Source organism: Oryctolagus cuniculus, chromosome 1, assembly GCF_051225735.1.
Source record: "Oryctolagus cuniculus isolate XC-2025 breed Fujian yellow rabbit chromosome 1, ASM5122573v1, whole genome shotgun sequence".
NCBI lineage: Eukaryota > Metazoa > Chordata > Mammalia > Lagomorpha > Leporidae > Oryctolagus > Oryctolagus cuniculus.
The window spans coordinates 226,528,904-226,542,997 of NC_142867.1; the positions used below are offsets into that span (position 1 = coordinate 226,528,904).

Here is a 14,094-nt window from a genome sequence, read left to right on the forward strand (position 1 = left end):
ATAACTCACCCATTGACAGTATACAACTCTGGAGTTTTGTATATTCATCAAGAAGTGCAGCCATCAATGCAATTGATTTCAGGAAATTTTCATCATTACCACAAAAAACAACCCTGTTTCACTAGCAGCCGCCACCCCTTTCCCCAAAAAACCTCTTAAGGTTGCTCTAGGCAACTACTAATCAACTTTTATCTCTATAGGTTTGCCTATTCTGAATGTTTTATACAAATGGAATCACACAATATGTAGTCTTTTGTGATGGACTTCTTCACATAGCATAGTATTTTCAAGATTCAGCCATATTATAGCATGTAACAGTACTCTTTTTTCTTTAATTATTAAAATTCATTTTATTTATTTGAAAGACAGACCGAGATCTTCCACCTGCTGGTTCACTTCCCAGATTCCTACAAAAGCTGGACCTGGGGCAGGCTAAAGCCAGGAACCAGAAACTGCATCCAGGTCTCTCACATGGGTAGCAGATACTCAACCACTTGAGCCATCACCTGCTGCCTCCCAGGGTAAACATTAGCAGAAAGTTGGAATCAGGAGCAGAGCCAGGACTCAAACCCAGCACTCAGATATGGGATGCAGGCATACCAAATGACATCTTCACTTCTGGGCCAAATGCTCACCCCCCAGCCCCCTATTTTTAGCTTTTTGAGGGACTGTCAAACCTTTCCACAGGGACTACACAGTTTACATTCTCACTAGCAATATTTGAGGGTTCCAGTTCCTCCATCTCTTTGCCAACCCTTGTTACTATTACCACTCGAGTGGGTGTGAAGTGACATTTCATTATGTTTTCTATTTGTGTTTCCCATGGTTAATGATGTTGAACATCTTTTTATGTGCTTATTGGATTTTTGAGTATCTTTTTTCAGAAAAATCTCTATTCAAGTTCTTTGCCTAGTTTTAGTTTGGATTGTTTGTCCTTGTGTTATTTAGTTGTAAGATATCTTTATTTATTCTGAATATTATGTTCTTATCAGAAATATAATTTAAATCTCTCTTAATTGCAAAAATAATACATGTTTTTCATAAGAATTCAAATCTGGGGCTGGTGCTGTGGCTCTGTGAGTTAAAGCTGGCAGTACTGGCATCCTATATGGGCGCCGGTTCAAGTCTCAGCTGTTCCACTTCTGATCCAGCTCCCTGCCAATGTGCCTGAGAAAGCAGTGGAGGATGGCCCAAGTGCTTGGGCCCCTGCACCCATGTGGAAGACCTGGAAGAAGCTCCTAGCTCCTGGCTTCAGCCTGGGCCAGTCCTGTCTGTTGCGGCCATTTGAGGAGTAGACCAACAGATGAGCAATCTCTCTCTCTGTCTCTCCTTTCTTTCTTTCTGTGGCTCTGCCTTTCAAATAAATAAATAAACTTTAAAAAAAATTCAAATCACACAGAAATATATAAAAAGTTTAACTGTTCCCCAAGTATTCTTCCCAGAAGTAATGAGTATTAATGTTTAGTACGTATATTTCCTTCCAGATTTTAAAACTGGAGTCCATATGGAATGCCAGCATTGTAGATGGTAGCTTAACCCACTGTGCCTCAACACTGGTCCCTAATAATAACTTTTTTTTTTTTACATGACCCACACACATACAGATCTCTAGCAACCTTGAAGGAAAATAAAAACAGAAAATACCTAATGACTGACTTGTGCTGGGACAGCCACACAGCCACAGCCTGCACTTGAACAAATGCAGCTGCCTTTCAGGCCTCATTCTGCTGCCTGCTTGCCATTGCTGCTGCTGCAGGCTGTTCCATTCACTCCTGGATGAGTGCCAGTACACTGTCTCTTTCTACCTCCCAGACCTGAGGAGGCTCCACGCAGCTTCAGGATGACTGCCTTCTCCTGTGACTTTTTAGAAATTACCTCCTTTTGTTGCAGGTCCCCAGTGTGTGCAATGGGCTCTCTCTCCCAGCACAGATGTGAGGCTTGGAACACACAAGAGCAGTCAGGAATCAGGAGTGGAGCCTGGGTTGAGGAGAAAGTTGCCACAAATACTGATGCAAATGCTTGCATGAAAGGACAGGTTCCTGTGTCCTTACCTTGTCCCTGTCCTCCTCCCTTTGTTGTCATGAGCCTATTTACATTAACTGGCATTTGATAGCTCTGGGTCAGACCACTTGTCCATTATATTCCTCTGTGGATTCTTCCCTCCTTTTTCCTCACTGCTTTTGGATATGTAATGGGAGCTGGAGGAGTAGCAATGAATTATATGGCCACACACCATGGGTGACAATATTTTGATCAGCAGCAGACTGCATGCATGGCTGTGGTCCCCTATCTCTCTCTGTCACTGTGCCTATCAAATAAATAAAAATTAATTAATTAAAAAAGATTATAATGGAGCTGAAAAATTCCTCTTATCTGATGATGTTGCAGCTGTCATATGTCATAGTGTGATGCATTATTTACATAGCGTGACATACTACATGTTTATGGTGATGCTGCCAACCATATGAAAGTATAGCGTCTACAATTATGTATAGTACAATCCATAATACTTGATAATGAATATCTATATTGCTGGGTTTTGGACTTTAAAAAGTTCATGGAAACATGGAATTAAAAGATGAGTTTATTTTGCTGCCAAAAAATGAAATTCATACATAGTTTTCCATCTACTGGTCCATGCCCCAAATAGCCGCAACAGCCGGGTTTGAACCAGGCCAAAGTCAGGAACCAGGAGCTTCTTCTGGGTCTCCCACATGAGTGACAGGGGCCCAGGGACTTGGGCTATCTTCTGCTGCCTTCCCAGGCACATTATCAGGGAGCTGGACTGGAAGTGGAGCAGCCAGGACATGAACAGGTGCCCATATGGGATACTGGCACTGTGGGTGGTGTCTTAACCTTCTATGCCACAGCACTGGCCCCCATACGTAGTTTTTCATAATGCACATTTCCATGACTTCTTGAACATCCCTTGTATTCACATTATAATATATATATATTTATCATTGTTTAGGGGGTTCTATAAAAATACCATAAACCAGCAGCAGCAACCTCATATGTCTCGTGTTTAGCACGTCTCTTGAACTAAACCATCTGGGTTTGTGTAAGTAAACTTGATGGTGTTCGCACACGATGAAATTGCCTACTGATGCAGTTTCTCAGAATGCATGCCGTTGTTAAGCAGTGCCTCGCTGTATACCAGGCATGTCTGGGTATGAGACCAGTGCTGTTCTTATTACACCACTAGTAAAAATAGCTGCTTGAATTGTCTAGTACCAAAAGAGAGGAAGTATAGCAGGAGGCCTGAGATCTGGGAGTCAGGTTGCACTGGGCTCAAATCCCAGGTCTACCAGGATCTCGTTGTGTGACCTTGGGTGGGTTACTTGATCTGTCTAAACCTCTTGCTTTCTAATCTGTAAAATCCACATAATGGGACCACTAATATCATAGGAGTGTTGAGAAGATTCACTAAGCCACTGCATGGAGGAGAGTGCTACTGAGTCCATAGGCTCTGCAGGTGTTCTCATTGTTATTATTGAAGGGAGTAGATGACACCTGGATCAGATGACAGAGCAAATATGAACAGACCTTAGATAATTAAGTCCTTATCTAGCTTTATTTTCTTCATAGCACTTATGTGTCTTTTAAAAATCTCTCTCTCTCCCCCTTTCTCTCTCCCTCCCTCAATCTTTTCTTCCCTCCCTCTCTCCTTCTCCCCCTCCCCCGCCTCCTTCACTAGGATGTAAATGCTTTGACATTACTTTTGTTCATTGCTGTATCCCTAGCTGCTGGAGCAGAGCCTAGCACGTAGTCAGTAGATAACAGTGCAGTCAGTATATGGAGTCAGTGAATGTGCGCACTCACTGTTTGCCCGCTGCTGTTCCAGGTGCTATTTGTATTAGCTAATATATTCATAAAAATCAAAATCTTCTGCAGTCAATATATTATCATCTTCATTTTACAGTTGAAAAAACTAAGTCGCAGAGGAATGAGGTTCTTTGTGTCCAGTGTCAGTTATTAAGAGGAAGAACAGGCAGCCTTTCTCCAGAGCCTGAACTTGTAGACATGCTGCTATATGCTGTCTCTCGCTCTCTCTCTCAGAGAACATCACTGTTAGTTTTATTACAGTATTATGACAAGTTAAAATAGCTCAGTGCCTACATGTGCAAAGTTCTTTAATGCTCCTCTCTTACCTGCTCCTAACACTGTGGAAAAAAGGGAGCATTCTCCCACCCATGCAAAGGTTGCAGAAGTAACAGCCGTCTGTTTGCTGAGCATCCCACCACATAGCAGCACAGTGGCTGACTGCATCCTCACAGCAGTCCTATAAATGATATTGGACACATTTGGCAAATGGGAAAACTGACACAGAGAGGTAATTTACTTGTCCAGGGCTGCATAGCTAAGAAACTGTAGACCTGGGCCTTGAACCCCGGGCAGTGTGGCTTCAGAGACTGTTCTGTTAAACGCTTACAAATCAGAGAGGAAGAGTTGATTGCCACAGTTATTTGACTTGTAAGTGGCAGAGCTAGGATTGGAAATCAGGACTGTTTTGACCATAAAATCTGCTCTTTCTCGTATACATTGAGGCCGAGGCAAGAGATAACGTCTGCTGAACCCAGGACTTGGGCTTCCATCCTTCTGGGATTGACGTGGAAGGAGAAGAGCCACTCAGCTGGGAACGTGGAGCCACGGTCCCTGCCCTCAACGCTCTTTCTCTTTTTGTTGTGCTGGAGTGTATTTCAGGTTTCAGTCACAAGACAGACCTATGACGGGGGTGGCCACTTGTGTCCCCAGAGAGCCACAATTACTGTTGGTGGTAGACGTCCTTCCAAAGTGTATGAGTTCCTTTAGGCTGAAAGGACACCTCCAGAAGATCGGATGTCTTTATGAGACATTAATGGATGTCAGGCAGGCTGGTAGGCTGGGGGCAGGGCTGGTGTGCCTAGTGGCATAGGAAATCTGGCTGGGCTACACAAACAAAAACATTTCCTTCAGGGCCGGTGGCCCCAAGTCCTTGGGCAGCTCCCACCAGCAAACAATGAAGCCGGGCATGTGTCTGCTGCTGATTGCGGCTGATGCTGCTGCCGGGGGAGTTTCTGAGAAGCCCGGTGAGGAGGTGGCAGGGTTTCCCTGAGGGACCGACTGTCAGAACTGTGTTTTGAGGATGCCATTCCTGAAGTGCAGCTTCCTTCTCTCAGCCTGTGCCCCACTCGTGGTCCCCATTGTCCTCACTGCCCGATGCTCTCCTCTGTATCGCTCTGTCCCTCCCTGCTCACCATTCACTCCATAGCCCAAACTCCAAGTGACTGAATCTGTTTTGACCATTTTCTCCCTCACCACTCCTGTTGCCCCCAAGTCCTAGAGATCCTGTAGTAAGAAGAATGACACAGACACCCGGGGTTGAACTCCTGCCTGTGTGTGCACTGGGAGCATTCCAAGACCTTTCATTTCATTTACTCCTGTCTTCCACTCCAGTAATATTCTTACTGCTGTTTGATACATGAGAAAACTGAGTTTGGACAGGTTGACTATCATGCTCAAAGTGCCGAAGCTAACAAGTGGCACAGCTGAGGTTCCAGGCCTTAAAATTTGTCCTTTGCTTGTTTAAAGCCTGCTTTATGTGGCCAAAGAGCATTCTGAAGTTGAGTGTGTGTTGCATTGTGATGGATTTTTGCTGTGATTGTCCGAGCTGAGCGGGCTTCCTTTAGTGCATAGCTTTCCTTGCACACGTGTCCCATTCTCCCTGAAACAATAGGAAGTATCATTGCAGTCAGTGGGGTTCTCTGTTGTGTTAGTTACCAGCGGGGCATGCCCTCTGCTCATTGTTCAGGGGAACCTGCTTAAGGAATTTTGCAGGAAGGCCCCCATCCAGGATGTTACTGGAAGATCTGCCTGGCGGAGTTTGTACAAACAAAGTGTGACCCTGCCAGCCCGGCCCAAGCCCCTGCCTTATGCTGGGAGGCTCTCTGACCCCAGCGGAAAAGGCTGCTGTCTTCATCACCCGGCCAAGAAGCTGCCACAGGGGGTTCTCAGCTTCCTGTCTACCTGTCTGGAGGTCCCTGGGGAACACCAGCCATGTGCTTAGATCTGGTTTGCACATATCTGATCTCTCTCTCTTTTAATTTTAAAGATTTATTTGTTTCTTTGAAAGGCAGAGTTACAGAGAAAGAGAAGGAGAGACAGAGAGATCCTCCATCCACTGGTTCACTCCCCAGTGGCTGCAAGAACCAGGAGCCTCATACGGGTATCCCACATGGGTAGCAGGGGCCCACACACTAGAATAGTAAATTTTTTTAGTTTTTAAAAATTACGGCAAAATGTACATTTTAAAATGTAGTCATTTTTAATGGTGCAGTTCAGTGGCAGTTAGGTACATCGCACACTGCTGCGCTGCCTGTCTCCAGAACCTTTGTACCTGCAGACTCAGAACTCTGTTTTGCTTTAGACAGCTCTCTACTTCTCCCTTCCCTCAGCCCCGGGTAATCACAATTCTACATTCTGTCTTTAGGAATTTGACAACTCTAGGAACCTCATACTTTGAAGTTGGGCTTATTTCGTGCAGTGTAATGTTTTTCGTGTTCATCCGTGCCACAGGACATATCAGAATCCATTCCTTTTGGGAGACTGAATAATATTCCGTTGCAGGCGTGTACTTGAGCATCTGTATTGCCTTGAAGGAAGGGCCTGTGCAGTGCTGCCTTCGCCAGCCTCTCCTGCCTTCTTGTCTGGGATAGCCTTTGCTCCCTTTCTCTGTGCTCCAGCAACGCTGCCCTCTCCTCAGGAGCTGTGGTCTTCTTGCTTAGAGAAGCATTGCCTTTCCACATGCCGTTCCCTCCTTTCACTATCACCCTCTGCTCTTAGCCACTCCACCATCAGTTAGCTTAAGTGTCCCCACATTGAATTCCTGGGGTCCCACTAGGAAAGCTTGATCCTACTTCCTTCCCCCACTAATTATTTTCGTGGAACTCTGTATCTTTATAGTGCTTACTGCAACTGTGACCTAGTGATTAATCATGCATGTGTTTGTTTAATGACTGCCTTCCTTGCCAGACTGTAAATTCTTGTGTGTTTAATGCTTTATCCTTTGTTTCTGCTGTAGTAGTGAGCATATAATAGGTACCCAGGAAGTAGTTGTTGAATGGAACTATGAATTGAATGAATTCATTCTGAAAAAAGGACATTTCAGGGCAATGTACTGGCAGCATTTGGATTTTAAAATGTATGTAACCTGTTAAATTACTCGTCAGATCTCAAAAAAATCATCTTGCTGAAGCATAGACTTTTGTCCTGTCATTTCTCAGTTGATAGGAACTTTAAATAAACTCTTATTTAGGTGCATATGCCTCTGGGGTTGCCGGAACATAAATAGCAGCAACCGCACAGACAGCTTTTGTCTGAGGAGTGCTTATTGTCTGCCGGGCTTTGTGCTGGCTACTTTCTACATAGGAGGCCACGTCAAAAAGGTAGTGAAAAAATATATTAAAAGATGTTTATTTTGGTGCAAAAAAATTTTTTTGGAATCCATGCATTGCTTTTTCATAATATTCATTTTCAGGAACTTTTGAAGATCCTTCATATACATGCATTTCAAAAATTTTTTGCACCGAAACAAACTTACCTTTTAATTCCATTTCCATAAACTTTTTGAAGTTGTCTTTTAAATGAGTTTCACAGTAGGTAACTCAGGAATGGAGGTGCTGTTTGTTTGTTTATAATTTCTGTGTCCAGATGAGAAGACCAGGCTTAGCGAGTCTTACTAACTGGCTTAAGGTCACTGAGCCTGTAAGTGGCAGACCCAGAAGCGGGTGGGTAGGAGCTGAGCTGTGTAGCCTGGGGTAGAGCACACACCGGCCCCGGTGCCCTTCCTGTCACCCGCTGGATTAGTCTCTTTTTATCTGTTTTATGGATTGGACGTCTGCCTTGGTTTTCTTTGAAGACAGGGCTTTATGGCTAAAGGAAAATTTGAGGGGCCAGCACTGTGGCCTCGCTGGTAAAGCCACTAACCTGCAGGGCCGGCATCCCATAGGGGTTTGTGTGTCCCAGCAGGGTTTGTGTCCTGCTGCTGCATTTCCGCTCCAGTTCCCTGCTGATGTGCCTAGGTAAGCAGTGGAAGATGGCCCAAGTCCCTGGGCCCCTGCACCCTTGGGAGACCTGGAGGAAGCTCCAGGCTCCTGACTTCAGATTGGCCCAGCTCTAGCCATTGTAGACATTTGGAGAGTGAGCCAGCAGATGGAAGAAGACCTCTCTCTCTTTCTGCCTCTGCCTCTCTGTAACTCGGCCTCTCAAATAAAACAATCAATCAAAAAAAAAAAAAAAAAGAGAGAGAAAAATTTGAACACTCTAGGCCTGCACAACAAATTTGACCCTGCACACTTTCTAGCCTCAGGTTCTTCCACGTGCTTCTCCCTGACATGCCTTTCCTCTCTCCTTGGCTGACAAGTTGCTGTGTGTCTCTAAGACATTTCCCAGGTTTCAAGACAGAGTAGTTGGCCCTTGGGTATGCTTCTCCTCCAGAGGTGCCCCACCCCCAAGCTCTTAGCATCGTTTGTGCACTGCCAGACTGGTTTGCCTCCACCACTAGACTGAGCCCCTGGAAAACCTGGTCCAGGCCTGCCTGCTCTCTGGGGCTCCTCTGGGTCTGTGCCCGACTCAGGATCTGGCATGGAGCACAGGGTTTGGCCAGGACTTGCTGATGACTCAAACCCCAGGTTGGAGTGGGGGCTCGGAACCAGCAGCCGAGTTGAGGAACCTTGAATGCATACTCTCAGAACCCCATGAATATGAGGTGGAGAAGAGGATCAGATGTATTATTCCCTGGTTTGGAATGGAATTAAAACATTTCTGTAATGTGTTTCTTTTCTAAAGCAGATGTGCCCTGTTGTTTCATGAGAAAGTAATTAAGTGTGTTTGATTAAAACAAGCATAAACGTGATCATTGATTGAAGGCTGCTATATGCTGCTCTCTTTTGGCATTTTGTGTCTGTTGTGTCTGCTTCTCCTGGTCATCCTGTGAGGCATCGTTTATCTTCACTTTAGAGACAGGGAAACTAGGGCTCAGTGGGATTCAGTAGCTTACCCAACCGCTTTGGGGATGAAACCCGACTACCTGGTGTCAAAGCTGGTGCCCAGCCATCACCGAACTGCTTCTGGTCTTGTAGTTTACATGCCTCTCAGCTCAGCACCCCAACCAGCATGGGCCCTTCCTCCTCTCAGCCCAGCACCCCATCTCCCCCTTCGTCCTCACTGCGCTCCCATATCCACTTCCTTCTTACTATTACCTCTGTATTTGCAACCCAAAATGGAAATGTGTTTGGCAGTGTCCATTATAATTGAACACTATTGTGTGTGGAAACTGTTACTAATAGTTTAGTAATGTCACATTTACAGCACAAATACAAAGTAGTACATTTTATTAAGGCCAGATTATTACATGTATGTTTTGATTATTTTCTTTATATAAAATTTTATTCTTAAGATTTTTTGAATCCCAGTTTATATTTTTTTAAAACATACAGCCTTTTTCTTCCATTTAAAACATAAACATAACAAAGTAGTGAAAAGAAAAGTTGGTTAGGTAAAATGTTTTCTTTTATTAAGGATTTTCTAAACAGCAGGATACCTATTTCAAATTATATGTGAAATACAAGATTGAAATACTTCAATGAGGTCTTTTTAGAGAAGTTTAAGAAGTTTCTTGCAGACTTAGATTCATTTATTTTCTGCCCCTCCTAGTATTTCAGCAGGATTAAGTTTTTTGAATCAGTGGATCAAGTTTTAATTTCCCTGTTCCTTCCTTATACTGACATATGCTTTGGCAGCACAAAAAAGAGACCTAAACATGTCAGCATGATTTTTGTTCAGTGAATTAAAAACCATAAAAGTAACAAGATCTGATCCAAATCCCTAAACTCCTGACATGGTGGTTTTGTCCTTTTCAGTCCCAAGATTCATATTACTGACTTTGAAAGACTTTCTGCCTGGAAGCAGAAGTAAGGCAACAGGGCATGGTTTATTTGAACTAGATTACAAGGAGTAGGCAACACACAGTGGTAGAAACAACACAGGCCAGGAAGATCTGAGTTTGAATCCTAGTTGTGTCACTGGTGCCCACATAGAAGTCACTAAACCTTTGTGAGCCTCAGTTTCCTCACTGGGAAATGCCAGTGTTGGAATCTCCATCGAAGAGGTGTTCTGAGGATCAGCAGGGTGACACGCTTACTCACCTGGCGTGGAGGAGCTTCATATTGGTAGGGCTCAGGGTCGTTTTTTAAAATTTATTTATTTATTTTACATACAGAAGGAGAGGCAAAGAGAGAGAGAGAGGGAGGGGGGAGGGAAGGAGGGAGGGAGAGAGATCTCCCATCCACGGTTTCATACCCCGATTGGCCATAAAGGCTGGAGCTGCGCCAATCTAAAGCCAGAAGCCAGGAGCTTCTTTCGGGTCTCCCACATGGGTGCAGGGGCCCAAGGACTTGGGCCATTTTCTACTGCTTTCCCAGGCCGTAGCAGAGAGCTGGATCGGAAGTGGAGCAGCTGGGACTCGAACCGGTGTCCATGTGGGATGCGAGCACTGCAGGCAGCAGCTTTATCCGCTAAGCTACAGCACCGGCCCCAGGATTGTTTCTATTTTGAGAGTACCTTTAAATAGACAAATCCAGAAGGATTTGTTTATAACACAGCTGTCTACGTTGTCTTCAGAGCCTATCCTTTCTCAAATTCTTTACATTTTTTTTCATTAGAGAATATACAAGGCAAATGGTGCTAAATCTTGAATGATTGCCCCTCACTGTTTCTCCAGACGTGTTCCTGGAGCTTGAGCTCGTCCTTACTCAGCACTGGAGGGTCAGGAAGCATATGGCAGTGATGTCCCTTTCAGGACCCAGGGGGCAGAGAAACTTTGTCATTTGGAGACCTTTGGTTTTTTAGATAGGCCATCCTGGGTTTGGCCTCATGTAAAATACCAGACTTCTTAGGGCCTCACTTTCTTCATCTGTAACATGGGGTTCATGATCCAAGGCTCTCCAACATGTGGCCACTCATCCCATTCTTGTCATTGCCTTTGTTGTCGTCTTTTTTTTTTTTTTTTTTTTTTTTGATTGATTGATTTGGAAAGCAGAGTTACTGAGAAAGAGGAAGAGGCAGAGTGAGCCAGATTTTCCATCCGCTGGTTCACTTCCCAAATGGCCCCAACAGCCTGGGCTGGGCCGGGCCTGGCCTAAGCCAGGAACCTGGAACTCTGTCCAGATCTTCCACGTGGGTGGGAGGGGCCCAGACACTTGGGCTGTCTTCCACTGCTTCCTAGGCCATTACCAGGGAGCTATATAGAGAGTGAAGAAGGCAGGACTCAAACCGACCCTTACATGGGATGCTGGCATTGCAGGCAGCAGCTTAACCTGCTGCGCCATACGCCAGCCTCTCATTCCCTTCTTTGTTACCTGTATTGCAGCCAATTCCTCACGTGAAAGTCTCTTTGTAGCTTCAGGCCTTTATACATGCTCTTCCCTCTTTCTGCAAATCCCCCCTTGCCATGACAGTTTTGGCAACTTGGATTTGTTACTCAGATATGAGGGTGGTGTTACTAGTCAGGCTAGAATGAGTTATGCTGTGGTAACAAGCAATCTCAAGGTCTCCATGGCTCATTGCTGTTTATTTCTTGGTCATGCTACAAGTCATTCTGGGACCTGAGCTGCTGGAAATTCTATCTCAACTTCTATGAGGTCAAGGGAAGCAAATGTGCTGATACACACAGAGGAATGAGGAAATGCACTCCTACTGTGTGTCTGGAACGGTGACAGCCAGAACACTAGCGATCAGACCTAGTGATTGCCGCAGTTACATATTTCTTCAAGAAAGTCTTCCTTTTCTGCCCCTTCTCTAAATTCAAGCAGTTCCTGATCAGTTAGCTGCTTCTGCTAACTGAAAATGTCTCTTTACTTAATTCTCGCCCTAGCTAAGCTCCTTAAGAACAGGACAAAAGTTCTGTCATGTCCGTCAGACTATCCTGCATGCCCGAAACTTGGCACTGAGTTTGTATGGGAGAAAGGAAGGAAGGGCAGAGCTGCTGGCTGCCTTGCTGGGCTGTGGAGAGTGAAGGTAAAATAGGAATGATAGTAGTTGCCTCCTGTGGTTGTTATAAGGATCAGTGTAGAAAATGCTTATCCCAGTGACTTACTGTAGGCTCTCAATATGCTATTGTTATGATGATGTTATTAATAATAATAATAATAATAAATAAAATTGGCATTTATTAAGTACTTATAAAGTGTTAGGCACTCCCGTGTACTTAGGGAAGTTAACCAAGTACATTGGTTTTCATATGTTATGTGGGGACTCATGTCTTGACCTGTTTTGAGGTGATTAACAAGTGATCTGTTATCATAATTGTTAAGATTATGCAAGTTGCTACTTGTTTTGGGTGATTTAGAGATGACACTGTTTTTGTAACACCATCACTCATTTGCATTGCTTTCTTAGGGGGAGACAAAGGGATAGAGTTACAGCTAATAATTAATTCCTTTCATTGAGCACTTAAAATGTGCCAGGGTCAGTGCTCAGCAGTTTACACGCATCATCTCATCTAATCTTCACAGCACCTCTGTACGACAGGTGCTGCTATAATTGCCATAGACAGATGGGGAACTCTGAAGAGGGACAGTCAGTTATGCATCTTGTAGGTATTGTGGCCAGGGTTTGATCCCAGGTCTGCTTAGACTCCTTGACTTATGGCTTCTAGCGGTACTGTTGCTGGCTGTGCATAGCTAACCCACCAGGAATTGTACTTAACCTTGAGCACGTGTCAGGAATGTGAAAATTGTCAATCCACAGAGAGTCAGGTTACAAACTGTTGAGCTAGTGGACAGAATAAGGTTACATTCCTGGCTAGCAGTTAATATATGGAATGATTTTGTTATTTATTTATTTATTTTGTCTTTTGTCAGAGTAACCAGGGAGCACAGAGAAATGCTGGTGAAACTGGCCAAACAGAACACCAACAAGGCCAAAGACTCTTTAAGGAGGGTTCGCACCAACGCAATGAATAAGGTGAAGAAATCCAAGGACAAGGCCTCAGAGGACACCGTTAGGCTCATAGAGAAGCAGGTACTGTTGCCAGCAGACGCGGTGTTTATGTACCTGACCCGAAGAATCGTTTGCTCATATCTGAGGTGGAATGCCTCTGATTCTTTCGTTCGTGTGGCCCACACTGATCGAGTCTGTTCTGGGGCCTAGCCCTGTGTGCTGGGTCTGGGGGGTGGGCACAAGCGCAGAGGGAGATACTGTGCCACAGGCTCTGTGCTGCACACGGTGCAGTACCTCATCCTCAGCACTCCCAACCTGAGATAGGCAGTGAGTAAACTGAGTTTTGGAGAAGTGAAGTAGCTTGCCTGAAGTCACAGCGCTTTAATAAGTGGTAGAAATGGAGACTTCTTCAGAGCCTGTGCACTAATGTTTTTCTCATTTTCTGGTTGCTGAGAAGGGTGTGTTCCGTGTTCCCAGTGTGCTGTGGAGTGGTACTTGAACAGTCTTAAAGGAGCTACTGGGTACAGCTGTGAGAGATACAGGGGAAGGTAGAACAGCATGTGCAAAGGTACTGTGGTGCAAAAGAGTGTTGTTCAAGCAGATGATTGGAGCTTGAACCTGGAATGAGACTAGGGAGTGCACAGAGAAGATGGAGTGGCTAGATCATGGAAGAAAATGTCTGGAGGTTCCCGTGTTGGCTGTGCATCTGTATCAGTCATCTATGGTCACAATAGGACATAACCATCTACCCTAAAATTCAATGATTTATAATATCAAAGTGTTATTTCTTGTTTTTGTTTCGTGGGGCAGCTGGGGTGTCACTGTTCTAGGCTGTGCTCGGTGGGCTTGGCTCCAGGTCTGGGATTGAGTTCAAGTCTACTTTATGTATCTCTCAGTCTTCTGTAGTCACCAGGTTTATATAGTCATTTTTCATAGCAATAGCAGATGCCAAGAGCATAAACCCAACCTCTCCAGTACATTTTAAGGACCTGCTTCTGTCACATCCCATTTCCCAAAACAAGTCATGTAGGCCAAGCCCAGTGTTATTGGTACAGCGACATTCAAACATTCAAGGAGTGCAGGGCTGAGGGAGGGAATGAGTACTTGTTGAATGAT

General features: G+C 44.7%; 1 protein-coding gene across 1 annotated transcript in view; it reads left to right on the forward strand.

Annotated features, from left to right (window-relative positions):
* MRRF (mitochondrial ribosome recycling factor) overlaps positions 1-14,094 on the forward strand; it is a 61,350-nt gene that overhangs the window by 37,088 nt on the left and 10,168 nt on the right. The window contains exon 6 of the mRNA XM_002720494.6: positions 12,900-13,059. Within this exon, the coding sequence (XP_002720540.1) occupies positions 12,900-13,059 (160 nt within the window). The remainder of the gene's footprint in view (positions 1-12,899; positions 13,060-14,094) is intronic.